Source organism: Perognathus longimembris, chromosome 17 (genome assembly GCF_023159225.1).
Source record: "Perognathus longimembris pacificus isolate PPM17 chromosome 17, ASM2315922v1, whole genome shotgun sequence".
NCBI classification, from domain to species: Eukaryota; Metazoa; Chordata; class Mammalia; order Rodentia; family Heteromyidae; genus Perognathus; species Perognathus longimembris.
The window spans coordinates 44,179,090-44,206,997 of NC_063177.1; the positions used below are offsets into that span (position 1 = coordinate 44,179,090).

Genomic DNA, 27,908 nt, shown 5'->3' on the forward strand with positions numbered 1-27,908 from the left:
TCAGGGCCTGGGCACTGTCCCTGAGCTTCTTTTGCTCTACCACTTAAGCCACAGCACCACTTCCAGCTTTTTCTGTTTATGTGATACTGAGGAATCAAACCCAGGACTTCATGCATGCTAGGCAAGCACTCTACCACTAAGCCACCTTCCCAGCCTTGGGTAGATATTTTCAAGGCAAAGAGATGGTTGGGGGAGAGGGGTGCTTTAATAGAGGAAATGAATGAATCATAGTTTATTGTATGCAAGTACGAGGCTGCTATAAGGAAGCCAATTTGTACACTATATGCTAATAAACAAAATAGTTACCAGACTCTCATGAGTACTTTCAAAGACTCCTTACGAATCTGGGATCCTAGGAAGAAGCAGCTGGGCTAGGTTAGGCTAAAAGATAAACATTGGAGTTATTCCCACTTTGGGGTTATTATGAGTAATGTGTGCCATGAACACTTCTGGACTTGTTCCTGGATTTGTTTTCAGTTCTCCTGGTCTCAATACACACACACACACACACCTAGGAGTAGAGTTACAGGGCCACATGATAATCTTCTGAACTGTGAATCTTTTCCAAAGTGGATATATCATTTTGTAATCTCACCAGCAACATATAAGGATCCTAGTTCTTCCTATCCTTGCCAACATTTGCTATTGTCTGTTTTGTTTTCTCTGCTTGAGACAAAAATCTCTCTAAGTTGCCCAGCCTGGCCTTGAACTTTTGTTCCGCTTTCCTCAGCCCCTGAGCAACTGGGATTACAGGTGTGAGCTATTGAGTGGTACCCCTTTGTGGTTTGATTTGCATTTCCTGGTGACTAGTGAAGTTGCGCATCCTTCCAGGTACTCATTGGCTATTTATATTACTTTGGGTAAGGTCTATTGAAATTCTTTGCTTTTGAAAAAAAATTGTTATTGTTAATCTGCAGGCCCAGTTTTTTTTTTTTTTTTTTTTTTTTTTTTTTTTTTTTTTTTTTGGCCAGTCCTGGGCCTTGGACTCAGGGCCTGAGCACTGTCCCCGGCTTCCTTTTGCTCAAGGCTAGCACTCTGCCACTTGAGCCACAGCGCCACTTCTGGCCATTTTCTGTATATGTGGTGCTGGGGAATCGAACCCAGGGCCTCATGTATACGAGGCAAGCTCTCTTGCCACTAGGCTATATCCTCAGCCCAAGGCCCAGTTTTTTTTGACATAGGGTGTCACTACCTTTTTTGTTGGGGCTTAAATCTCAAAAGCCTCCCATCTTCACCTCCCAAGTAGCTAAGATTACAGGTGTGTGTCACCACACCTACCCCTATTCATCATATCTATCTATCTATCTATAACTGTTTTGGCCTCTACTGGGGCTTGAACTCAGGGCCTTGTGCTCTTGCTTTTTCAGTCAAGACTGGTGCTCTACCACTTGAGCCACACCTCCACTTCTGGCTTTTTACTAATTAATTGGAGATAAGAGTCTCTCAGATTTGTCTTCCCAAATTTGCTTTGAAGCTCCATCTTTAGACCTCAGCTTCTTAAGTAGCTCAGATTACAGGCACGAGCCACTGGCTTGGTTGTATTTTTAAGGTCATATCTTTTTAAAGGATTCTCGAATTCTTAAAAGAGAAATGGAAAGAAGGAGAGACCTCCCAAACAGTCAGTGTTTTCTCAGATCCTTCTGGCTATCTGCACCGGGCTCTATAAAATTCTACCTTCCTACAGGATTCAGAACCTCCTCTGTGATGGCTGTGGCAGATCAGGAGATAGACACTGAGTGGACAACTGTATCTCTTTCCTACCTTTTCAGTTTATAATAAGTATCAAATCATACCTTCACACAGGAGATCTGAGAAAAGTCTAAAGTGCTATACAAGTGTAATTTTGTATATGTTATATTCTTATTATTTTCCCTCTCTTTAATGAGTAAAACTCTGAAAATAGGGAGAAGTTGTTTTTATTCATTGAGATAAAGATTGCCATGTTTGTTGCAATGCAGTTGCAGTACAAACTAGTGAGGTTTGGGCTGGGAATATGGCCTAGTGGTAGAAGTGCTCGCCTTGTATACATGAAGCCCTGGGTTCGATTCCCCAGCACCACATATATATAGAAAAAGCCGGAAGTGGTGCTGTGGCTCAAGTGGCAGAGTGCTAGCCTTGAACAAAAAGAAGCCAGGGACAGTGCTCAGGCCCTGAGTTCAAGCCCCAGGACTGGCAACAAAAACCAAACAAACGAGTGAGGTTTGACTTTGTATACATACTTCTTGCAGGATGCTGTGAACCTACTACAAGGAGTGTAGAGATGCCTGCTGTCATCCTTTCTCCCTGCTTCTTTCAGTAAGATCACCTGTGTGGCAGGCATCAGGCTATAAGCTCTGAGAAAACCATGGAGAATAGGGCAGGCTGGGCCTCAGGGCCTAGTGGGGATGCTTCAACAGCTTGATAATCACACTGGACCTTGGAAGGGGCAGAGGACAACCTCTCAAGCTGATAGCACTTCGCTCCACAAGCAGAATGAGATGGCCTTGCAGTACCTTTGGTTTTAAGGGTTTTTGGTAAGGCAGAACATAAACTAATTCGTTCCTAGCACTTCCTTTCCTAGCACGTTGAAGAGAGTCCCTAAGCCAGAGACTATGGAAGGTTCCACACAGTGAGGCCAGCACAATGAGGACAGGCCAGCAGGATGCACTGCCGGCTCCTCTGTCCTCTTGCATGAGGCACTCAGCCTCTAAGAGAGGAGGCTGGGGGCTGGGGATATGGCCTAGTGGCAAGAGTGCTTGCCTCGTATACATGAAGCCTGGGGTTCGATTCCTCAGTACCGCATATATAGAAAAGGCCAGAAGTAGATGCTGTGGTTCAAGTGGTAGAGTGCTAGCCTTTAGCAAAAAGAAGCCGGGGACAGTGCTCAGGCCCTGAGTTCAAGCCCCAGGACTGGCAAGAAAGAAAGAAAGAAAGAAAAGAAGAAAGGAAGGAAGGAAGGAAGGAAGGAAGGAAGGAAGGAAGGAAGGAAGGCTGGTCTGCAGCTAAATCTGCCTCCATCCAGAAGCTCTTTCATGAGCCTGGAAGCTCATGCTACTGGGACCCCAAGAGATCTCACTAGGTGACCCTGAGAAGCCAAGTCACCCCCTGCATTGCCTTCACTCAGCCCTGGGCCCCCAGATCATGCCCATCCTTCATCCACTTAGCTAGCACTGAAGAGTCCCGGTATCCCCTCTCCACTGGCGCTCTGAGCCAAGCAGGATGAGGTGGGGTGGGGTGGGGTGGGGTGGGATGTTGTGGGGTGGAGGAGGTGAAGTTGGAAGGGAAAACCTGAGAGCAGCAGAGGCTGGGATAAGCAAAGCCAGGCTGGGTCCTCAGATGTCTCTTCACCCTATTCCCACCAGGAACGACAGCTCCTCCTTCTTCTCTCCTTCTACCTGTCCTCCGGTGCCCTTTCTTCCGTTCCCATATAGGCAGCTCAGTGCCAGGCACCATGCAGCCCCTTCCCCCTACACAGTGAGCTGGGGGCGCTGGGCTCCTCCCCCTTCCAGGGACAGGCCCTGGGGCTGGGGAATTCACCTCCACAAGCACCCCCACCCCCGTGCTTGTCACACTGAGACAGGAAAAGACAAGGGAATGTGGAGACCTCAGATGACTGGGAGCAAGCCGCTCAATCAGAGTTTGGAATCTCTCCATGGCAAAAACCAGGCGTTTTTGCAGCTCTCAGAGCCTCCATGTGTGGACTCTGGGGATGATGATGAGTGATCCATCCTGCCCAGCTACTGACAGCTCATGCCTCTCAAGAGGATAGGAGGGCAAGTGTGCCCCGGCCCCTGCCCCAAAGCCTCCTCCCCAAGCCCCGGGTTGACAAGGATGCTGGTAGCTGCAGCCTCTACCCGAGGCTCCTTGCAGGACACCTGAGGTCCTGGAATCCATGCAGGTGACCCCGGGCCCTACGGCCTGGCGCAGGAGAAGCAGGCCACCCCGGCACGGTTAACCCCGTGGCGGAGGCGCCGGAGGACACCAGGAGCCGGGAGAGGCCTGGGAAGGTTGAGCGGGACAGACTCGGGTCACCAGGCGCCCGGGGGCGGGACGGGCCGAGGGCACGGGAGGCAGGGCCTCGGCGACCCATCAGACCGATGGAGGGCGTGGGGGGAGGAGGGGGCTACGGGGGAACCCCCGGTCTAGCGGCCCAGCCCCCTGCCCGCCACCTCCGGCTGCGCCGGGCCCCTCCCCGCCGGCGCCCCAGCCCAGCGCCCCAGCGCCCGCCTGGAACCTCGTCCCCGCCCCGGCCGCGCCGTGGGGGGACTTTGGAGCCGGGAGGAAGCGCGGCGGGCGGGCGGGCGGGGAGGTGGGGAGGTGGGGGTGTGTCGGGGGGCGGCGGTGCTGGGTTTTATAATCCGCAGGGCGGTCTCGGCGCGGGAGCGGGGACCTCACCGAGCGAGCGAGCGAGCGAGCGGTGGGAGCGCCGGTGCCGCGCCATGGGGGCCGCCGCGCGCGCTCGGGGACCGCCGCGTCTGCTGGCGCCGCTGCTGCTGCCGCTGCTGCTGCCGCCGCCTCTGTCGCCTCTGTCGCCGGGCCTGGCGGCGCTGGACCCCGGGCTGCAGCCCGGCAACTTTTCGGCGGACGAGGCCGGGGCGCAGCTCTTCGCCGAGAGCTACAACTCGAGCGCCGAGCAGGTGCTGTTCCAGAGCACGGCCGCCAGCTGGGCGCACGACACCAACATCACCGCCGAGAACGCTCGGCGCCAGGTGGGCGCCCGGGCCCGGCGGGGGCGGGGCGGGGCCGTGGGGACCAATCACAGGGGCGGCCCGAGCAGCGAGGGGCCCTGCGTGGGGTGGGGGGGGGCGAGAGGGCGGCCAGGGTCCCCAGCCGGCCCCCCTCCCAGCCCCATGGCCGCCCATCACACAGGCCCCACGCTGTGGCACCGCCGGGCACGTGATCCGTGCCAACCCCGAGACTGACTGGATGAGGCTGCCCCCCTCCGTGGCCGACCCCCCCACCCGACACCGCACACCAGGCACGGGGGGCCAGGACAGCTTGTCCACCCATCTCTGGACTCCATCCCCTGTCCCTGTCTAGTCTCCATCCCCTCATCCCGCCTCTCTTCTGCTCCATGGCTCTCAGGGGCAGGCACAAACTCCCTAGTTTCCCACCTGAGGGCCGCTGCTCAGGCGAGATCCGGGCCTGGGATCTCAGCAGGGCGATGGATTTGAAAGCCCTCCTCATTCTCCCAGCACCATAGCTTCCCCTTGACCTGAGCTGGCTCCCCCTTCCTCCCTCCTGGGCCCCACAGGAGGAAGCAGCCCTGCTCAGCCAGGAGTTTGCAGAGGCCTGGGGCCAGAAGGCCAAGGAGCTGTACGAGTCCATATGGCAGAACTTCACTGACCCAAAGCTGCAAAGGGTCATCGGAGCTATACGAACCCTGGGACCTGCTAACCTGCCCTTGGCCAAGAGGCAGCAGGTGAGTTTGCAGGTGGAGGAGGAACTTAGGGGCCTGCCTCAAGTACCCCATTGGGGTGGTTAGGGGGACAGTTTGGCAGGGAGAGCACCGGGGATCTGTATAGGCTCTGGTTGTAGAGGAGTGAAGGAATGGTCAAGGGCTGCTAGGCACATCAGTTTTCCTTGGGATGGAGTGGCAAATTCTTTATTTTGAAGTATTGTGGAGTAGAAAACTAAATTCAAGGGCTGGGGTGTAGCTCAGTGGTAGACTACTTGCCTAGTATGTGTGAGGCCCTGGATTTCAACCCTGGCACATATAGAGGCAGCCTAATTCAAGTAAATCATAAAGTGCTTTCTAGGCCAGCTTGGTTTATGGGCTTCACTAGGAAGGTTAAGGACTAAGAAGGCACCAGGGCCAGAAGATGAAGGGATTCATCACATGGCAAGGTGGTACTGAGCTAGCATTTGACCAGGTTCTCTGGCTCTCGGGACATTTGTTCCACTTGCATGCGCTTGCCTTCACGTGTACCACTGAATGTCCTTGTTCAAGCCACCTCTCCAGGCCACCCGTTCCCCAATAAAGAGAGGAGAGGAGCCAGGTACCGATGGCTCACACCTGTAATCCTAGCTGCTCAGGAGGCTGAGATCTGAGGATTGTGGTTCCAACCAACCCGGGGCAGAAAAGTTCCCTTGAGTCTCTTACCTCCAATGAACCACTCAAAACCCAGAAATGGAGCTGTGGCTCAAGGTGGTAGAGCACTAGTTTCGAGCAAAGAAGCTTAGGAAACGCCCCTGAGTTCAAGCCCCACAACCAACAAAAAAAGAAAGAAGGAATGAAGGAAAAGGAAAGAGAAGAGAGGATCTGAGGGCTGTTCGTTGCTAACGTATTCTCTTCTCTGATTCCCAGTACAATTCCCTGCTAAGCAACATGAGCAGGATCTACTCCACCAGCAAGGTCTGCTTCCCCAACAACACTGCCACCTGCTGGTCCCTGGACCCAGGTACGGCCCTGTCACTTCCGGTTACTGAGGTTTCCTGGGGCTTCCCATCACCGTGTTGTACCCAGGCAGGCGACAATTTATTAGCAAAGCCACTGGCACTGACTTCCCATTAGGCCTGAACTCTGTGCTTGCTCCCACAGGGTGTCTCTACCCTTAGCCACACCCTGCTTTTCATAACAAACACTTTGGGGACTTCCAGCCCCATCCTTCCATGTGTGCTTGGCCTCTCCTTTCACCATTCAGCCTGCTTCCTGGCCTTCTGGCTTCGCCTTTACGTCCACTCCCTTCCCCTAAGACTCCCCCCTAGGTCTTGGACCCCTAGGGGCAGGGAGGAGGAGAGAGTCTCCTTTAGGTTAACTACTTCATCTAATGAACCATGAAGGATCTGTCTAAGATTTGGCCTGGGGCTGTCCTTTGTGTCTACCAGCTTGGATATATTACTTTCCTAGGGACAGGGTTCTGCCCAAGTGCTGCTTTATATAGCTCTTAGCTTCATCCCACCCACCAAGCTTGTAGACTGCCCTTGGCCTTGGGGGAAATATGGTGATCCTGAACCAACTGGTGGGAACTGGTGAAGGTTGACACACAGGTCTCCTCACTGACCCTGCTCCCCTGTGTCTCAGAGCTCACCAACATCCTGGCTACCTCGAGAAGCTATGCCATGCTGCTATTCGCATGGGAAGGTTGGCACGACGCTGTGGGCATCCCGCTGAAACCTCTATATAAGGACTTCACGGCCCTCAGCAATGAGGCCTACCGGCAAGATGGTGAGCCTGCCTTCCCGCCTTACCAGGCATTCTGGTCTGCTCTGCCCCCACTGCGTCCCCACTCCTGAGGCAGATAGGCTGGCTGGTACCATGATCGCAGAGCCAGCCCCAGGTCTCTCAGCTGGCAGCAAGCTGGCAGCTACAGGGTCTCAAGCTGGGAGAATGGCAACGCTAACGCCGTAAGACAGAGGCCTGAGCTGTACTCTCTCATCCACTCCACTAGGCTTCGAGGACACGGGAGCCTATTGGCGCTCCTGGTATGACTCACCTACCTTCGCGAAGGACCTGGAGCACCTCTACCACCAATTAGAGCCTCTCTACCTGAACCTCCATGCCTATGTCCGCCGCGCGCTGCACCGCCGCTACGGCGACAGATACATCAACCTTCAGGGTCCCATCCCGGCTCATCTGCTGGGTATGAACTGACCTTGCCCCTGCACTAGTCCCTGGGTCCACAAAAGGAAAGGAGGGGATGCTGTCCTCGTGGACACATGAGAGGACCATGGTATTGTTTGCTTCTCCAAGCAAGAATCCAAGTGGAAGGCTGGGAATATGGGCTAGTGGCAAGAGTGCTTGCCTCGCATACATGAAGCCCTGGGTTCGATTCCTCAGCACCACATATATAGAAAAAGCCAGAAGTAGATGCTATGGCTCAAGTGGCAGAGTGCTAGCCTTGAGCAAAAAGAAGCCAGGGACAGTGCTCAGGCCCTGAGTCCAAGGCCCAGGACTGATACAAACAAAACAAAACAAACAAACAAACAAAAGAATCCAAGTGGTGGCCTCAGTATTAGCATCCCTGTTTTAGAGATGGGGACCCTGAGGCTTAGGGGACACAAAGTGGCTCCATGGTTAGAGAGCTGGTACAGGACAGATCCAAGATTCAAACCAGAGGCTTTGGCTTTGGGTCCAGGGGAAGAGGCATTCTCATCCTAGCTGTGCCCAAGGAAGCCGGCCCTGTGTCACCATCTCAGAAGTGGGGGGTAGTAGGACACTGGCATGGACAGAAAGGATGCCAGCGGTATGGCCTGGGCTTCCACCTGCAGCTGCAGGGGGGGACGGCCAGAGCATGCAGAAAGAGACAGAGGAGTGTGTGCAAAGCTGATGCTCAGAGCGACAGTGACCGGGCTATTCCATCTCCCACCTCCATCTAGGAGACATGTGGGCCCAGAGCTGGGAAAATATCTACGACATGGTGGTACCCTTCCCAGACAAGCCCAACCTTGATGTCACCAATACTATGGTACAGAAGGTAAGTGCTAGAGGCGGGTTCCGGGTGGGGGCAATGAGATGGTCAACCGGAAGGAGCATGTGAGGATCCCCTTTCTCCTGTCCTAGTCAACCACGAGCTGGGATCTAGATCCCCAGTGGTAGAGAGCCAGCAACAGTTCACTTTGACCCCCATGCCGTGGTCAGTAGAGCCTGTTCTGGGAAGGCTGGCCAGTAAGCAGAGATGCCTTCACAGGCAGGATGGTGCCCTGGATGAGGGGGTCCAGGGGAACCCCCTTCTCCCCACAGCAACCACAGGTGGCTGCAGGCAGTTAACCCTCGGCCTTTCCTCTCCCTCTCTCCCAGGGCTGGAATGCCACCCACATGTTCCGAGTGGCAGAGGAGTTCTTCACCTCCTTGGGGCTCTCTCCCATGCCTCCTGAGTTCTGGGCAGAGTCAATGCTGGAAAAGCCCAGTGATGGACGGGATGTGGTGTGCCATGCCTCCGCCTGGGACTTCTACAACAGGAAGGACTTCAGGTACAGACATGAGAGGGGCATGGTGGGGCTCTAAGAAGGGGGTATCTGCTCCTACTCTGGCTGGGGCTGGTCTAATCCAGGGCACTTGGGTATACAAGCCCACTAAGCCCCTTCCCTGGCAGCTCTGACAAGCAGTCAGTTCTGTGCCTTGCTTTTATTTTTGTTTGAATAGTGTCTCATTATGCAGCTCAGGCTAGTCTTGAGCTTATGATTCTGCTTCAGCCTCCTGAATAATGGGATTAGAAGCGTGTGTCATCCTGGTTCACTTGGCTATATGCCTCGGAATGGAGGAAAAGGGTCTGGGTGGTAATGAACCAGGTCAAGGCCAAGGGCTTTCTTGTTTCAAGCCACTTCCTCCCACTCCAGGGAGTACTGTCCTTGGTCCTAACTCTTGTGCCAGCCTTCCCTGTTGTGACCCCTGCCATGTCCTGTCCTTTACCATCGCCTTCTTCATGCCCCAGGATCAAGCAGTGCACGCGAGTCACGATGGACCAGCTATCCACTGTGCACCACGAGATGGGCCACGTGCAGTACTACCTCCAATACAAGGACCTGCATGTTTCCCTGCGCAGAGGCGCCAACCCTGGCTTCCACGAGGCCATTGGAGACGTGCTGGCCCTCTCAGTCTCTACTCCCGTCCATCTGCACAAAATCGGCCTCCTGGACCACGTCACCAATGACGCGGGTATGAAGGAGCTGGGAAGGAGTCAGCCCAACTCCATTCAAATCCCCTCCACTCCTGAGCCAGTGCTGCCCACTCAGCTCTGCCTATCTCGTTTCTGCCTCCCACGCCCAGATACCAAGAGGTCCGCACTCTCCAAGAGGCAGGTGCTTGGTCTCTGGACTTACATCTCTGAGGCCATCCAGCCTCCCTTCTCCTACTGACCTACCTCTCTCCTCCTGTTGCCTGGCAGAAAGTGACATCAACTACTTGCTAAAGATGGCCCTAGAGAAAGTTGCCTTCCTGCCCTTTGGCTACTTGGTAGACCAGTGGCGCTGGGGGGTTTTCAGTGGCCAGACCCCCACCTCTCGCTACAACTTCGATTGGTGGTATCTCCGGTGAGTAGAAGAATAAGGGAGGGCCTAACCTCAGTGCCCTCCCCACTCCTGGGCAGCCAGGAACCTCCTGCCTCCCTCTCTTAGCTCTCTTTCCCTTCTCTCTCTCTCCCCTACCCACTTCCTCCTTCCCACCGGAAATGCCCTCCCCCTGAATCCTTCCCAACTTCTCAGGAGGGAAGGGATGGGTAGGGGGAATATCTTTTTGGCAAAGCTCAGGCAGCCTGTGGGCAGAGCCCCTGGGCCATCAAGGCAACGTAACCATCTTCTTCCAGAACCAAGTACCAGGGGATCTGTTCTCCGGTTGTTCGTAACGAAAACCACTTTGATGCCGGGGCTAAATTTCATATCCCAAATGTGACACCGTATATCAGGTACAGCATGCCCCGCCCCTCCTCTTACAATCCTAACCTTCCCGCCCACAAAGCTGGTCTCTCAAGGGCTCAGAATTCACACGGTCCTCTCTCCTGAGCTGCATGAGTTTCTATCTTCTCCCCCAACATGCCCCCTGTTCAGTCACTGCAGCAACTCATGCAAGGTTCTGGGTGGTGCCTGGGCAAGTGACCCCTGCTTCTGTTACCTCCCCCCCCCAAATTCCCTCTAACACCCAGCCTGTGCCTGCAGGTACTTTGTGAGCTTTGTCCTGCAGTTCCAGTTCCACCAAGCCCTGTGTAAGGAGGCAGGCCACCAGGGCCCTCTGCACCAGTGTGACATTTACCAGTCCAGCCAGGCTGGGGCCAAGCTCAGGTGCGCGGAGAGGAGGGAGAGCTGAGGAGAGGCTGGGCAGGCAGGAGGGCAAGGGGAGAGACTGGTAAAGGCTATAACTGACTAGTTGGATTGGACTTGGCTCTTTCTCATTGAACATTGATTGAGCTGGGTATCAGGTGCCATGGGGTGAAGCCACTCCCTCCCCAAAGATCCTAGGACATAGAGTCTTCATACCACAGCCCTTGTAGCTGGAGGGGAGGGGGACAGGCAAGGACAGCTGTTGTGGCCCTTGTGCCCTGACTGCTCATTTTGCCTGACAGGGAGGTGCTGCAGGCAGGCTGCTCCAGGCCCTGGCAGGAGGTCCTGAAGGACCTGGTGGGCTCGGATGCCCTGGATGCCCAGGCACTGCTAAACTACTTCCAGCCACTCAGCCAGTGGCTGCAGGAGCAGAACCAGAAGAACAACGAGGTCCTGGGCTGGCCAGAGTATCAGTGGCAACCACCATTGCCCAACAACTACCCAGAGGGCATCGGTAAATCCCTGAGTGCGGGTGACCCGGGACTAAGGCGAGTCCTCAACTCTGGGCTCTGGGCCCATGCCCCTGATTGCTGGTGGACTTCCTCCCAGCTGGGCCCTGGCCCCTTGCCATCCATAGAATGCTGGACTACCTCCGAGTGCCAGGAGCGCCCCCCACCCCCCGAGCAGAGTCCTGAAGTGGAGATGGGCATCTTTTCCCTGCCATCCTAGAGAATGTGCGCCCAGGTCCTGGCGTCCCCAGGGGGCAGGCTGGCCTGGTATACTGCTCTATGAGGTCACATTGCAGGCTTCACTCTTATTGGCCAGGGGAGGAGGCTTCAGGACTCTGCTTCTCCTGTGGCCATGGGCCAAGGTTGGGCTGCCCCCGGGCTGCCCAGCCTCCTCTTCCTGCTGCTCTGCTGCGGGCACTCACTACTAGTCTCCAGCCTTGTAACCACACAACAGGTGACAAACAACCAGAGGACATCCGGCTGGACAGCAACCAGAATCCAGACAACAATTCACCAGGCAACAAGCAGCCAGACAACCAAGAGCCCAAGTGGGACTCCCCCCCACGACTCCCCACTCCAGGACAGGGGCAGGGCACCAAGGGAATATGGGGAGGGAAGGGAGTAGCAGGTGGGGATTCTTGACCAGGTTGCACCCTGGAGAGGAGAAGGGGAGGCTTGTCTGTTTCCTTCTGCTTTGTCCCACAGACTTAGTGACCGATGAGGCTGAGGCTAAGAAGTTCGTGCAGGAGTATGACCAGACATCCCAGGTGGTGTGGAACAAATATGCTGAGGCCAACTGGAACTACAATACTAACATCACCACTGAGAACAGCAAGATCCTGGTAGGAGCCATGCCCCACCCCCCACGCATGCGTGCTCACACAGATATTCACACAGCACTGGGATGCTGGAACGTGTGAAAAGTCCCTACAGAATAGGCAAGATTTCTTTCACTAAAAATCAATCTCTACAAACACATTATAATTCTCCATGCATAAGTTATTATCACCAAAGTTGATTAAAAAAAAAAATTCTTGTGCCAGTCCTGGGGCTTGAACTCAGGGACTGGATGTTGTCCCTGAGCTCTTTTGCTTGAGGACAGTATTCTACTACTTCTACTTTTTTTTTTGGTGGTAAATTGGAGATAAGTGTCACTACTTGCCTGGCTTTGAACCTCAATCTCTAGATAGATCTCAGCCTCCTGAGTAGCTAGGATCATAGGCATGAACCACCAGCACATGGCTTATATTCTTCCCACTTTACAGAGGGGACCCCAAGCCTCAGGGAGGCCACAGAGATAATAGCAAGCTGCCTCCATCCTGGGGTGTGTGTGTGTGTGTGTGTGTGTGTGTGTGTGTGTGTGTTTACACACATACTGGGGCTTGAATCCAGGCCCTTAACTTCTCTGCTCAAGCCGGGTGCCCTTACCACTTGAGCCACAGCTTTTTGCTGATTAATTGGAGATAAGAGTCTCATAGACTTTCCTGCCTGGGTTGGCTTTGAACCATGATATTCAGATCTCAGATGTCCATCCAGCCTGATGGTCTTTGAGACAGCTCTTTTCTGCTCTGTCATGATATCTGTCTGGACGGCAGTCTGTCAAGGGTATGTACTGTAACCCAGGACTTTTATCAGATGGCCCAGTTTGTAGCTCTATATAGGCAAAGCAGTAGCTTAATCAAACTATGCCACCCCCCATCCCCGCCCCCATCCTCATCACCAACCCCTTTGGCATCTCCTGCCCAGAGGCTTCTCCAAAGGCCCCACAACACCAATCCCTGTGCCCCCAGATGCAGACCAACATGCAAGTGGCCAACCACACCCTGAAGTATGGCACCTGGGCCAAGCAGTTTGATGTGAGCCATTTCCAGAACACTACCACCAAGCGGATCATAAAGAAAGTTCAAGACCTGGACCGGGCAGCCCTGCCTGTCAAGGAGCTAGAGGAGGTGTGTTCCTTGGGGAAGCAGGAAATCAAAGCATTGAGGGGAGTGAGCCCGGGGAAGGGGGGCCAGGAGGGTCTGGCCCCCTGCTGCTGCTTCCTTGATCTGTCAAATGGTGACTGGGGACCCATGTCCACAGGTGTCCCCAGAATTTCTGAGAAGACAGTAGCTTTGGGGAACATGTTTTTTCAGAGCCCCAACCATGGCCGCTGGAGCCAAAGGACCGTCCCCCCACTCATTGTGTCTCTCTGTCTCCCTATAGTACAACCAGATCCTGCTGGACATGGAGACCACATACAGCGTGGCTTCTGTGTGCCACACAAATGGCACTTGTCTGCAGCTGGAGCCCGGTGAGAACACCCTGAGAGGATGAGAGGGCGGTGGGGGCTGGGTGGACATGGGTGGGGTTGCTGCTAGCTCAAGGGGACATGGAGACCCCTTCTGGCTTTCCACCAGTGGAGCTTGTTGTGCTCCCACTCAGAATCAACCCCTACTTCACCCTTCGCTTCAATATTTGGTCCCTAGGGGGGCCTAGGACAACCCCCCCCAGCTCTCCCTGTCTTTCTACATTTCATCATCACACCCAGCAGCAGGATCTGATGTTCATCTTTCCATGGCTTTAACTTCCGACAGAAAGAGCCATGGAACCCCAACCCACACCTCCCTCTTCTTGTGGTGGTTCTACCCAACTTTCTCTACCTTTATTGGGTCCCTCCCCCACCCCTAGCACATGGCGGAAAAGGAAACTGAGGCCAGACAGGATCCCAAAAAACTTCTACCAGAGTAGAAGTTGGCCTAGCTGGTGTCTTTCCAACGTCACCCTTCCATCTTCACTTCCTGCGGGACAGACATATAAGCCAGCTTGCCGCCCTCTTTCCTTCACCTGTCTCCCTTGAGAAGGGCTCACTCTGGAGCCCCAGGTACCACACAGATCCTCTCCTGACTCACCCCTTCCAGGCTTGGGGAATATAAACATTCTTCATAAGGAATCTCCACCCAGAAATGGTTTCTTCTTGGCCCCCAGCCCAGCTCCCACATTAGAACAATGACAAATAGACGGGGAAATGGAAAATAAACAGGATTGAGAAACAGACTTTCCAGGGCCGGGTTTGGCCTCCAGGTTGTGGATGTGGGTATGCACAGAGTGGAGAGGTGGGGGATGTACGTGCCCGGGTGCACATCTAGGAGCATATGTGTTTCTGGAGAATAACATGAAAGGGGTGTGGCACTCCAACCCCCCATTAGACAGCTCCCTGATGGAGGCTGAGCTGTCAGATCGCTGACATCACAAAAATAAGAAGCACCCCCCCCCAAAAAAAGAAGACTCATATCAACAGAGACTTCTCAAAATACACCCTTTTCAAGCAACATTGATTGAATTTACCTTTGTGAAAAATGGATTTCACTGGCATATTCCAGAGTAGGGAAGACTAAGCACAAATTCAACAGTGAGGTATGGCCTATTCTACCTCAGACCAGGGTCAAGCCAGTAGCTTTGAGATGAATACCTAAGTTATCATGTACCCCACCCTGAGAAGGGGGTATCATCTCCATGTTGTAACTGAGGAGGTCTCCTACTTAGCAGCTTTGAGAGGGCATAAACCTAGGTTGCTGGGTGCTGGTGGTTCACACCTGTAATCCTAGGTACTCGGGAGGCTGAGAACTAAGGATTATGATTTGAAGCCAGCTCAGGCAAAAAAAAAGTCCTGAGACCAAGCCCCAGTATTGGCAGGCACAAAATGAGAGAGACAGAAAGAGAGAGAGAGAGAGAGAGAGAGAGAGAGAGAGAGAGAGAGAGAGAGAGAGAGAGAGACTGGTGATTCTCAGACAAACCTTTGCATTTCCAGTATTTTCATAGCTACTATCTTCATAGCTATTCTTTTATTTTTTTTTTTGGCCCACTTACTATATGTGAAGAGTGTCTGGAGCCCTGAGGGACACAAAGATAAGGACAACACAGTCCCTGCTCGGGGACTTGCTTTTTTACTCCCCTGGGTGGGTTGGTACCATCCCCTTTTGACAAATGGAGAACACCTGCTCATGGTAATTTGAGAGTCAAGAAGGAGTGGGGATGAATGAGAAGTTGCTCTGGGATCTGGTGCCTTTGGTTTGTGCCTCAGACCAGCTCCTTCCTGGCTGGGGTACCTGAGCATGTTACCAAGCTGCTCATAGGGAAGGAACGACAAATACATCCCTTGCATGCAGGTTGCTGAAACATGGCAAATGTCTGAGATGATATATAGGTGGTGTGGTGTTCTAGGCATGTCACGCTGGGACCTCCTAGCAGATATTGGCTCTCAATGTCTCTCCTATCACTAGACTTGTCTAGATTGTCACTTTCTTGTGTTGTGCCAGTTTGTAAGGGGGGAGGGTATTGAGGTTGGAATTCTGGGCTTGGGCACTGTCCCTGAGCTCTTTTTCTCAAGACTAGTGCTCTACCACTTAGAGCCACAGTGCCACTTCCGGTTTTCTGGTGGTTAATGGAGATAAAACTCTCACAGACTGTTCTGCCTGGGCTAGCTTTGAACCATGATCTTCAGATCTCAGCCTCCTGAATAGCTAGAATTATAGGCATGAGCCACAGGCAGCGGCAATTGTACCAGTTTTTTTCTAGCTCTGAAATGGCCAAGGTCCCTTTATAAGCAGATGGGAAGTGAGCTGGGGCTCAAGCCATTTAACTGCTCCTTCCCAGATCTAACAAATGTGATGGCCACATCTCGAAACTATGAACAACTGCTATGGGTCTGGAAGAGCTGGAGAGACCAGGTGGGGAAAGCCATCCTCCCTCTTTTCCCCAAGTATGTGGAACTTGCCAACAAGGCTGCTCGGCTCAATGGTGAGTTTCCCCTGCCAGTTGCCACTGGATTTCTGGTTCCCTCATCCCCACCACCATCAGCCTCTTCGTGAGGTCCTCTGGGCCCCCAATCCTTGGGAAAAAGTAGGTCCCTGGAAGTACCAGGTGGAGGAAGAGGCGGTATTGGGAGAGCCTGGCTGTGTCCCCTGTGCAGGCTACATCGATGCAGGGGACTCCTGGAGATCTATGTATGAGACACCATCTCTGGAACAAGACCTGGAGAAGCTCTTCCAGGAGCTGCAGCCACTCTACCTGAACCTGCATGCCTATGTGCGCCGTGCCCTACACCGCCATTATGGGGACCAGCACATCCACCTTGAGGGCCCCATTCCTGCCCACCTGCTGGGTAAGGGCATACATCCGGGTTGAGGAGGGGGAAGGTGGGCAGTAGTGAGGGTCTAGGCAGGGCTGCCCAGAGAACAATAGAGCTGGCTGGGATCGTGGTAGAGTTCAAGCGCTGAAGGGAATGTGGCCGAGGCTAGAGTGGAGTAGGGGGCTGAGAGAAGCTTCCTGCTCACATTTGGTGATATGTTTCTGTTTGCAGTGCTGGGTGTTGAACCCAGGATTTGGTCCATGCCAGGCAAGAGTGCTATTAGTGTGCCACAATCCACTTCCCAAACTCCAGCGGGTGCCATATTTGCTACAGAGCCATGTTGTACACGTTGCTACCGATGGGTGGGGGAGAAAAGTTCACAACCTTGTTGAAAGGAGCAACATTACCCATCATGCCTCAAGACAGTGAGATCCAGAGGCAGAGGAAGGGCTGGGAGTGGGGGGTTGAAAAGGTTCCACAAGAGCAGGATCTTGAAAGGTGAAATGGAAAATGGTGGTGGGGACGAAGACAGATGGCTCCGTGGTAAGGGAGCTAGAGCAGAGAAGAATACCCTTTAGACCCTCAGTTTTCTGGGGTTTGGACCCTCAGTCTTCTCTGGATGTGCAGAAAGCACATTAGGATAGTAAGAGCTAGAGAAAAGTTGATGCTGCCAGTTTTTGCCCCTGTTGGGCCACGGGGAACAGTTTCCTAAGGTCTGTGGTATTATGAGCCCAGAGGCCAAATGGGGCCACAGGCCACTTAGAAGCTACAGAATGTTGTTCAGCTATGAGTCTAAGATCTCACCCACCGCCCTTCCTTGATCTCTCTCTAGAGAGACCAGATGACACCTGAGGGACCGGGGAGGTAGTCAGTGGTACAGTACTTGCCTAGCATGTGAGACACACTGAATTCAAAAAGAAACATCTGAGCAAACATCATCAGAGATTGATGATTGAGAAACACAGACCCTACCAGGGGAAGGGTCAGCATGCCGAGGGTGGCCCGAGAGTGGGGGAGCTGGGGCCCCAAGCAATCAGCAGAGGAGGAACCACAGGCCAGGTACCTTGGTCACTCCAGACATCCTTGTCACCCCTCGGCTGCTCTGACTCTCTTAGCTCTCATCTACATTCTCTCAAGCACTCTCTGCCTTGGCTATGAAAGGTTCCTGACTCAGCATCTATTCTGGAATCTCCCACTATTTAGGTTTAAGTTTGTTCCACTTCACTTTCTGTTTTTTCTCCAATCTTTGGAGAACTGGGCTCTTTTATTACCACACACTCAGGCTTTCGCCTATCCCAAAGGAGACAGTTGGTTCTTGCCAGAGTTGCAGACAGCTATTGTCCATAAGCAAGCCTCAGGGGGTATGGAGGGAACTAAGCAGGGTGGCTGGACAAGAGCATAGCCCACCAGCCCTTAAATCCAGTCTCACTACGTAGGAACTGTGGGCCTGTGGACAGGTTGCTAACTCCTCGGCCAGTTTCCTCTGCCACACAAATTGCAAATTGATACAGTGTGCTTGGCAGGGTACTCAGGAAGTGGTGACCATGTAGATGGATACAGGTGACACAAAACATCTTCAGATGTAGGATTCCTCCATGACCAGCAAGATCCTTACCTGTAACCAACGGTAGTAAAGACCTTGTAAGCCAAAGCACGTAAGCCAAAGCACATCTAAGCATGGTGGTGCATACTTGCAGTCGTAGCATTTGGGAGGCTGAGGCAAGAGGATTGTGAGCTCCACATAGCAAGACCTTATCTCAAAAGTATCTAGCACAGTTTGCAAACAGTAGGCGCTCAAGAGATACCACTATGATTGGCAGGCCTGGGATCCAGCTCCTTGTCCTGCATCTGAGCCAAGTGTCAGTGGCTCGTGCCTGTAATATTAGCTATACAAGAGGCGGAGATCAGAGGATCACACTTTGATGCCAGCCAGAGCAGAAGAGTTTGAGACTCTTATCTCCAGTTAACCACCAAGTAGCTGGAAGTGGAGCTGTGGCTCAAGTGGAACAGCGTCAGTCTTGAACAAAAAAGCTAAGGGATAGCATCCAGGCCCGAGTCCAAGCTCCTGAACTGGTGCTCACACGCATGTGCACATGCGCATGCACCCCACATACCACATCTGTCTCCTCTCTGCCACCTCTTCCTCGCCTGCCTCCAGGGAACATGTGGAGTCAGACTTGGTCCAACATCTATGACTTGGTGGTGCCCTTCCCTTCGGCTCCCAAGATTGATGCCACGGAGGCCATGATAAAGCAGGTCTGTATGGCCAGGGCCCTTGTCCTAGGTCTTCCCATTGGAGGTCCCTGCTGGGATGGGAGAGTCCCTGTGATTGAGCCAGGCCCTCCATCCTGGCCCACTCCCAGCCCCTACCATCATCCCTGCTACGCAGCCTGTCCTCAGAGCCCCCAGTTTGAGCAGAATTCTCTCTCGCTTGTAGGGATGGACACCCAGAAGGATGTTTAAGGAAGCTGACAATTTCTTCACCTCCCTGGGGCTGCTGCCTGTGCCCCCTGAGTTCTGGAACAAGTCAATGCTGGAGAAACCGACTGATGGGCGGGAGGTGGTGTGCCATGCCTCAGCCTGGGACTTCTACAATGGCAAGGATTTCAGGTCTGTGGAATGAAAGAGTCTTATCCTGAGCTCAAGGACAAGGAGATAAGCAAAGCCAAGGTTCTGTCCCCATTCTTGATGCTGGAAAGAGCAATAAAGATGAGAGTTTAGAACACAGTTTGGGATCCAGAGACAAAAGGGTTAGTTCCAGCCTTGAGCTTTTCTAGCAGAGAAACTGTCCACAAATGAGGACAAGTGCTGCTAGTCTCTGTCAGTGTGGCCAGTTGGGGAATGCTCAAGGACCTGGTCCTAGGGATGACATTATACAGACTCCTAGCCTCCCCAAATATATCCAGTCCTTTCCCTGGGTGCAGTACCAGGTTGCACATGAGGTGGTTGGAACTTTGCACAAACCCGTTCCCATCACTGGCAGATCAAAGCTGCCTTCATCAGAATAGAGCTCAGTTACCTATACCACAGTCACAATAAACCATTTTAAAAATAATGGTCCAAAACAACCCTTTGGTCAGGTGCATGCCTGTAATCCCAGTACTTGGGGGTCTGAGGCTATCCTGGGCTACACAATGAAACCCTGTCTCAAAAGCAAAACAAACAAAAACCACCATTGGGTTATGACTATGATTATGTGGGCCAGGAACTTAGGCATGCACAGTAGAAATGGCTTATTCCTTACTCCACAGTGATGGAGACCTTAGTATGTGTGTGTATGTGTGTGTGTGTGTGTGTGTGTGTGTGTGTGTGTGCGTGCATGCATGTGTGTGTGTACGCATAGGGCCTACACATGCAAGGAAAGTACCACTGAGATACATCTCCAGCCCCAGCTTGGGTAGTTACAGTGGCTAAAATCACTTCTCTGGGGCCATTTCCCAGAGCCTGGCTCTTCTTCCTTCCCTATTCTGCTATCGGCTGAGTTCCTTGGTGTCCTCCATGTGGCTTGTATAGGGTGAGATTTTCAAGTTGACCTCTGTGCTTACACACGGGGTGACTGACTGGATGATCAGCTAAGAGCTGGTCAGCCATCTTTTGGCTTCCTTGTGCTCCTTCACAGTGTGTTAGTCTCAGGCAGATTCATTACCTAACTGCTGGCAACCGACAGAGCAAAAGACTGTCAAAGGCAAAGCCCAATATTGACAGTTATGTCTGTCACATTATATTATTATATTTTACTTTTTGTACTAGTACTGGGGCTTGAAATCAGGGACAGCTTGCCTGCTCAAGGCTAACATTCTAACACTTAAGCTACTTTTCACTGGTTTTTAGGCATAAGAATCTCATGGACTTTCCTGCCTGGGTTGGCTTTGAACCATAATTCTCAGATCTCAGCCTCCTGAGTGGCTAGGATTACAGGTGTGAGCCACCAGTGCCCAGCTGGTCATGTTCTATTGTCTATGTTCCAAAGCCAGACTCAAGGACAACCTAGATCCAAAAGAAGGGACAAAAGATGATACATCTCAGGGGGAAGTAGCAAAGATGATCTGCCACACTTTATATGAAGCCTAGAACACAAACACAAAGCAGACAGAGCCCCCTGGGCTGCCTGGCTTTGGACCCTTCAAAAGCATGGGGACTGCAGTTGTCAGGTTGTACGGTAGGCAGGATCAAAGGCATAAAATCTCCCTTTTATGGGATGTGAGACCCAACCTCATGATGGACTTAAACTACAAGGTGCTTGGTTATATCCAAGGAGAACTTCCTATAATTGGAAGAGAACAAGGGTGAAACCTGACTTGGACAATTCTGCAGCTGCCAGTCAGTCTTGGGCCTAAGAATTCTTCTTAACACACTCACTAGGGTTAGATTGCATGAGATAGAGGACAGCCAGATATTATTTCCTTGAGGAACTTTGGGGCTGAGGAATGGCTGGAATGACTAAAGACTTGCAGCATCCCATTTCCTCCCTTCAGCTCCCTTCCCATGTGTATTCCCTGCACACAGCAGCGTTCCTCTTCTGACACTGTCTCTCCCCATCCCCACGTCCCCAGGATCAAGCAGTGCACCACTGTGAACATGGAAGATCTGGTGGTAGCCCACCACGAAATGGGTCACATCCAGTATTTCATGCAGTACAAGGACTTGCCGGTGGCCTTCCGGGAGGGCGCCAACCCTGGCTTTCATGAGGCCATTGGGGATGTGTTGGCCCTCTCTGTGTCTACTCCCAAGCACCTACACAGCATCAACCTGCTGGATAATGAGGGCGGCGGCTACGGTGCGAGAGGGGCAAGGAGATGTTGGTGGACTGCGGGCCCAGAATGGGCAGGGAGTTGGGAGGTTGTCCCCGTGCAGAGAGGTGTGGGACAGAGCAATGGTAGGAGAAGAGGGCCCCAGCAGGGTGAGCCTAAGAGGATGGAACACACAGACCATTCCTAGGGGCAGGACTCAGAGTCCAAAGAGGTACAGCACCCTGCTCCCCGCTGCCCATGGGGCCCTGGCAGGAGACTGACATGGAACTGAGGCTGAGCTCTCTTCCCTTAACAGAGCACGATATCAACTTTCTGATGAAGATGGCCCTGGACAAGATCGCCTTTATCCCCTTCAGCTACCTCATCGACCAGTGGCGCTGGAGGGTTTTTGATGGAACCATCACCAAGGAGAACTACAACCAGGAGTGGTGGAGTCTCAGGTTCTGGAACATTGCACCTAGGATAATGGGTTGGGGAAGATGTCTAAGGGATGTCTGTGCTTGCATGTCTGCAGATGGGCCATGGTCATGTGTATGTGTATGTGTGTGTGTGTGTATGTGTGCACGAGCGCACAATTGGGGTGATCCCAAGGGATCCGTTTACAGGATTACAGGATCCTCAGTGTAATCCTAAGTGCAGGAACAATCCTTACAGTCAAAATTTCCAACCTTCCTCCAGCTTGGTTCTCCCTAAATGTTCCCTCCAATATGTCTTCCCCTTGACAGGCTAAAGTACCAGGGTCTCTGCCCCCCAGTGCCCAGAACTCAAGATGACTTTGACCCAGGGGCCAAGTTCCATGTTCCTGCAAGTGTGCCTTACATCAGGTAATTGGGAAAGGGAGGTGCATGGGGGGCGGAGGGGGCAGTGCCCAGGTCTTCATGTTGAAGCTGCAATCGCTGCCCCATCCCAAAGCTAGGAGAATGGGGATACGATGCATGATGCCTGGGCCCAACGCCTGCTGCCAAACCTGAAATGGTTCCTTTAAATATTCTTTGGGTGAGAGCTTCTGCCATCTAAACTTAACCTGTGGTTTCCTGAACTTGGATGAGTAGTTAACATTAGTCATGGCACATGTCTGAATGCTGTCAGTTCTCCTCCTCCTCCTCCTCCTCCTCCTCCTCCTCCTCCTCCTCCTCCTCCTCCTCCTCCTCCTCCTTCTCTTCCTCCTCCTCCTCCTCCTCTTCCTCCTCCTCCTTCTCTTCCTCCTCTTCCTCCTCCTCCTCCTCCTTTTCTTCTTCTTCTTCTTCTTCTTCTTCTTCTTCTTCTTCTTCTTCTTCTTCTTCTCCTCCTCCTCCTCCTCCTCCTCCTCCTCCTCCTCCTCCTCCTCCTCCTCCTCCCTCTTCCTCTTCTTCCTATTATCATCATTATTATTATTTCATTAGCAGAAGTTAGTTTTATAGGGGTGTTTGTGTTCATGTGTCTATTTACGTATATAATGCATCGTGATCAGATCCGTTTCTTCATCATTCTTCCTCCTCTCCCCACTCCCTTCTAAGACTAGTCTCTGCAAGCGTCATTGTTCCATGTTCACCCTCGAGCAGAAAATATTTTGACCCTATTCACCCTCCTTCACCCTCTGGTGGTTGTGTTTTTTTAAATAAGGTTGTGGTTTCTTTGCTACAATTGAACAAAGTTGTGCGTGACCTCAAAAATTGCACCTCAAAGACCCTTCTATATGCCTAAAACCTGAGGGTGGAGACCCAGCTGAGCTAGAAGGCAGGGCTGCTAGGGGCATGTTACAATCACAGACTTGGGGTCAAAGCTCAGGTCCACGACAGATTCCTTCAGCAACATCCTCCACCTCAGTGAGCATCTGTTTCCTCTCCTTGATCTCATTTCACAGGGTGGTCACGAGGGCTAAGTACTTGGTCTCCTATGTCCCCAGCAGGCTGAGGGTCAGGTGGCCCTGGTCCACCATGGTTGAATGCATGCTCTCGTGCACTGGCCTCTGAGTCATGCGCCCGTGTGCCATGTGCCCATGGTGCAGCCCCTCTCCTTCCCTGATCTCCAGGATGGAACTTGCTGAGAGTGCGGAAGGATATGTGAAGGACTCAGGGCCCTCCAGGAAGCTTAGGGAGTAGAAAAGCCTCAGGGAGGAGTGCCAGGTGTCTCTGGTAGTGCAGGTCACCCAAGGACCAAGGAGAACCTCCCAGAACAACTGTGGTCACCTCTGGTTCGTGTGTGTGTGTGTGTGTGTGTGTGTGTGTGTGGTGTGTACACCAGTACTGGGGCTTAAACTTGGGGCCTCAAATGTTCTTCCTTAGCTTTTTTTTCACTGAAGGCTGGCATTCTACCATTTGAGCCACACTTCCACTTCTGCCTTTTTGTTAATTGAGATAAGAGTCTTCTATGCCACACATGGGAGGATGGGTAAAGCCTGCCCCCCGCCCCAAGCCTAGGAAGGGAAGAGTGCATCACGCTCTGAGGTCAGAATGAGAAGCAGGGGGCTGAGGATCAAGGAGACTCATCACCAAGGCCCATCAGACAGGCCTGGCCTGGGTATTACCCCAGGAGTGAGCATTAGGGAGGGAGAGGTCTCCAGCCACCTACTGGAGCTGTTTCTAGGGTTCAGGCCAGCATTCACTCTCACCCTGAAGTCAGCCATGTGACATTTAGTAGCCCAGTTTGGCATGGACAATTAACCAGTCAGGGGTGAGCAAGGGAGACTCGGCTGCCCTAGAAAGACATCCTGAATCCTGGCCAGCAGCCTGCGCGAAGCACTTTGGGGAAATGCCAGGGGAACGAGTGGCACAGGGCCTGTGCCCAGTGTTCAAAGGGAGAAGCCTGTGCTGTTGGTTGGGACATTGAAATCCTCTCCAGACTTGGCAAGGTTGCCCTGGCTTTGACCAACAGATTTCTACCAGAGATTTTCTGCTGCTTGGGCTAAGACCCCTGTGGGCTGCTTTCCCTACCCAGGCAGTCTTTGCCAGATCCACGTGCACCATGTGACAACCCCTGTCTCCTACTTGCACGGGAACAGAGACCTCACTGCCTCAAAACAGCCTTCCAGGCCTTCACAGGGCTCTACCCCAAACCTGCCCCTGCAGGCTGCTGTCAACCCCTGCGGTGAAGGCAGGGTTGGGAGGCCTCTATCTATACAGGCATAGCTGGCAAGGGGCTTGGCCAGTTCCAAACGCTAGGATGGGCTCCCCTGGACATCCTGACTGCATCTTGCTCTGTTGGGTGTTCCCCTATACTGTCACAGACAGGAGGGGCTCGGTCTCGGGCACGCGCCCCTCCACCCACCCTATTGTCATGTCTTCATCCCACTCCAGGTACTTCATCAGCTTCATCATTCAGTTCCAGTTCCACGAAGCCCTGTGCCAGGCGGCCGGCCACAAGGGCCCCTTGCACACGTGTGACATCTACCAGTCCAAGGAGGCGGGGAAGCTGCTGGCGTGAGTGTCCTCCAGCCCTCCTGTGGCTGTTTCTCCATCTGCTAGCCTGCAGCCCTTGAGGGAACCCCCTTTTTCTGGAAACACCTGCCATTTGGGCTCTTGAGCTGGGAGGCATCCCACCCCCACCCCACTCCGGGCGGGGTTGTGTGGTACTTATGTATCACCTCCAGTAGAAAACGGGAACACCTCTCCCCCAGGCCCAGTCCTTCTCTCCCTATCCTTGCCCCCCCCATTCGCCCCACTCCCATAGCAGGTCCCCTCAATCCTCAAGAGAAGTTGAGGGTAGGAGAGGGGTGTGGAGAAAGGATAGCATGCTTGAGTGAGAGAGGGCAGGACCTTTCTGACTCGGTTTCTTTCTCTCTGGTGCCTTCCTCAGGGACACCATGAAGCTGGGCTTCAGTAAGCCATGGCCTGAGGCCATGAAACTGATCACAGGCCAGCCTAACATGTCAGCCTCAGCCATGTTGAACTACTTCAAGCCATTGATGGAATGGCTCATCACTGAGAACGGGCGACATGGGGAGAAACTGGGCTGGCCGCAGTACAACTGGACACCAAACTCTGGTACCACCACCCACCCCACCTCCAGCCCTAGGCCCCGCCCCCACAGCTCACCCAGGGCGGAGCCCTCCCCCCAGTCCAGGCAGGCTCCAGTCTGACCTCAGAGCAAGGTCAGGGATGCCAGGACACATGGCCCCCCGGCAGCCCTCCGCCCTGCCCACTGCCCTGTCTCCTTGCTTCCCCGCCCAGCTCGCTCAGAAGACTCCTTCCCAGCCTCCGGCCACGTCAACTTCCTGGGCATGAATCTGGAGCCACAGCAGGCCAGAGTGGGTCAATGGGTGCTGCTCTTCTTGGGGGTCGCCCTGCTGGTAGTCACCTTGGGTCTCACCCAGAGGCTCTGCAGCCTCCGCAGTCACAGCTTCCCCCAGCCCCACCAGGGGCCCCAGTTTGGCTCTGAGGTGGAGCTGAGACACTCTTGAGATGACCGAGATGGCTGGGGCTTGCCAAGGAATGTTCCAGGAGAACCAAGAACGGGGACAGGGTGCCCGAGGAGAAGGCAGATCAGCCCATCTTCCTCCCCTCCTCCTCCTTCTCCTCCTCCTCTTCCTCCTTCTCCTCCTCCTCCTCCCACTCTGCCTCCCTCCCCTCTGCTCTTCAGACCACCAGAACGGCCCATGCCCCAGCCTCCATTCTTCAGGCACCCAGCCATCCAACACGGGGCTTCCCCCCCAGTCTCTCTGTGAATGCAATTAAAAGTCCTGCCTCCCCATCGGAGTCTGTGTCCCTCACAGGGGAAGCCAGGAAGAGGGACAGGTCGCTCTCTCGCTCTTACTCTCACTCCTGGGAGTCCAGTGGTGCCCTTTCCATGTGGCTTCCTCCATCCTCTTTCAAGAAAAGCCTTGGAGAATCTCCCCACTCTAGCTCCCCCCCCCCCCCCCCGCCACCTGCCTTCCCACCAGCTCCGGCCGCCCCCGCCCTCGCACTCACCCACCCAGGAGGATTCTGGGATCATAGGATTCTCACATGTCTCACACTTTCTGGCCGGGTGGTGTTGCCCATACATGGTCAGGTTCCCCAGAAAGCTCCGAGCTGCCCATGGCTTCATCTGCGGGACAAGTGCTCCGGGAAGGGCCTAACTCAATGAGGGTATAGCCTTAGTGAGGTCCCCTTGAGCTCCTGCTCTGTGTCCCCTTCTGTGGATGGACAGACTTAGCCTCCAGACGGAGCCATTCAGATATTGCCTAGGAGAGCAGGCCCTGGCAGGAGCTCCCTGGACAGGGACAAGGGGGTTAACTGCCAGAGGCCGCCTGCTGGCTCTTTCCAGCACGTGCACTCTCCCGGCTGTCCCTGGGAAGGCCGGCTTGGATTTCAGAGGATGTCATTTTGAGGGACATTTTTATAACTTTTCGCTTCGTGTTTATGTAGAAAATTTGAAAAACTATAAATAAAAGCCCTTTATATCAACATCAAGAGATGAGCACTGTGGCTATTTTGGCATATTATTTTCTCTGACCTTTTTATTCTCTCTCTGCACATATTTTAAATGGAATCACACTTTTTACATTGGTGTATTTTTTTCAGTTAGCATAACTATATCTGTTTTGCAGATATTTATTCAGCAAACCTAGAACTTGGGCAAAAGGAAACTGGTCATTTTTCTGGATAATTTTTTTGGCCTAGCCTCTTGGGGGCTGTGTTAATATCTTAATTCCAGTAAGTTTCAACCTCCAACTTGTGTCTGCTAATATCCTCAAGTCCGAAGTTATAGCTTCCCAATCTCCAAACACAGTATATGGGGGGGCGGGCGGGGAGTGTTACACAGGCCTCTCCCATGGCACAGGATGTGGTATTGAGGAATCTTGGGTTTACAAGGCACTGGAAGTTTACAATTCAGTAGGACAATGGAACATAAACACACACTCTGAATCTGTCCCCACCACCCACATCCACACAGTTTTAGTTGTCCACACCCCCTTCCCAGCCAGTGTTTTGAGAGCTGTTTGTCTACCAGACAAAGGTCATTGTCACATAACCCCCTTTCCTATTGTAAATGATAGAGGTTCATACTGCCTGTCAGAGTTCCTGGGAAGCTTGTGGGCCCCCACTTTCTACACTCAAAAGGACAAGGCTACAGAAGGAGCTTGGTGATTAGACTGACCATTCAAGTGTGTGTGTGTGTGTGTGCACGCGCGCGTGCGCGTGGGTAGACAAGAACTTGAACTTCAGGCCTGGTGCTGTCCCTTTACTTTTTCTCCTCAAGGAGGATGCTCTACCACTTGTGCCACACCTCAATTTCCAGGTTGAGTGGGGGTCTGGATCCACTCAACCGTTTTTTGTTGTTTTTTGTTCCAGTCCTGGGGCTTGGACTCAGGGCCTGAGCACTGTCCCTGGCTTCTTTTTCTCAAGGCTAGCACTCTACCACTTGAGCTACAGAGCCACTTCTGGCTTTTTCTATATATGTGGTGCTGAGGAATCGAACCCAGGGCTTCATGTATACGAGGCAGGTGCTCTACCACTAGGCCATATTCCCAGCCCTCCATTCAACCTTTTGGTTGGCAGTCCTGCAGTTTGAACTCAGGGCCTCACACTTTCCAGAAAGGTGCACTACCACCTGAGCCCTCTACTCCCTTTGTTTTCTGGTTTTTGTTTCTTGGATTTGGGAGAGGGGTACTTTTTTTCTTTTCTTTTTTCTTTTGCACTAAGGCTTAAACTCAGGTTTCTGATCTCTCTTGCCTTCTTTCGCTCACAGCTGATGTTCTACCCACTTGGGCCACACCTCCACTTCCAGCCTTTTGGAAGCTAGTTGGAGATCATTTGCCCTGATCTCAGCCTCTTGAATAGCTAGGATTAGACCACCCAGTTCTCCAACTTTCCGAAATACAATTATTCAAACGCCTGCTTGTGCTTTCTTGGGTGAGTTGGGAGAGGCCAGGCCCACCTGGTTAGGGGAAGACAGGGTGATGGC

The 27,908-nt window shown here is 53.0% G+C and overlaps 1 protein-coding gene across 1 annotated transcript; it reads left to right on the forward strand.

The window, feature by feature from the left end:
* Positions 1-4,328: 4,328 nt before the first annotated feature.
* On the forward strand, positions 4,329-26,420 carry Ace (angiotensin I converting enzyme). The gene is made up of 25 exons (XM_048365991.1): positions 4,329-4,688; positions 5,234-5,401; positions 6,287-6,380; positions 7,004-7,147; positions 7,371-7,562; positions 8,299-8,396; positions 8,720-8,892; positions 9,354-9,577; positions 9,807-9,951; positions 10,224-10,322; positions 10,573-10,695; positions 10,977-11,188; positions 11,889-12,025; positions 12,974-13,132; positions 13,389-13,476; positions 15,819-15,962; positions 16,135-16,326; positions 18,452-18,549; positions 18,731-18,903; positions 20,847-21,070; positions 21,340-21,484; positions 21,770-21,868; positions 24,320-24,442; positions 24,819-25,006; positions 25,193-26,420. The coding sequence occupies exons 1-25, from the start codon at positions 4,419-4,421 to the stop codon at positions 25,420-25,422; spliced, it is 3,942 nt and encodes a 1,313-aa protein (XP_048221948.1). The 5' UTR covers positions 4,329-4,418; the 3' UTR covers positions 25,423-26,420.
* Positions 26,421-27,908: the final 1,488 nt, after the last annotated feature.

Excerpts from the sequence above, each read along its gene's own strand:
- Ace (XM_048365991.1), top strand. The coding sequence starts at position 4,419 with ATGGGGGCCGCCGCGCGCGCTCGGGGACCGCCGCGTCTGCTGGCGCCG. Across the intron at positions 7,148-7,370 it reads TGAGGCCTACCGGCAAGATG|GCTTCGAGGACACGGGAGCC; the intron begins GTGAGCCTGCCT and ends CCACTCCACTAG. Across the intron at positions 18,550-18,730 it reads CGGAGGCCATGATAAAGCAG|GGATGGACACCCAGAAGGAT; the intron begins GTCTGTATGGCC and ends TCTCGCTTGTAG.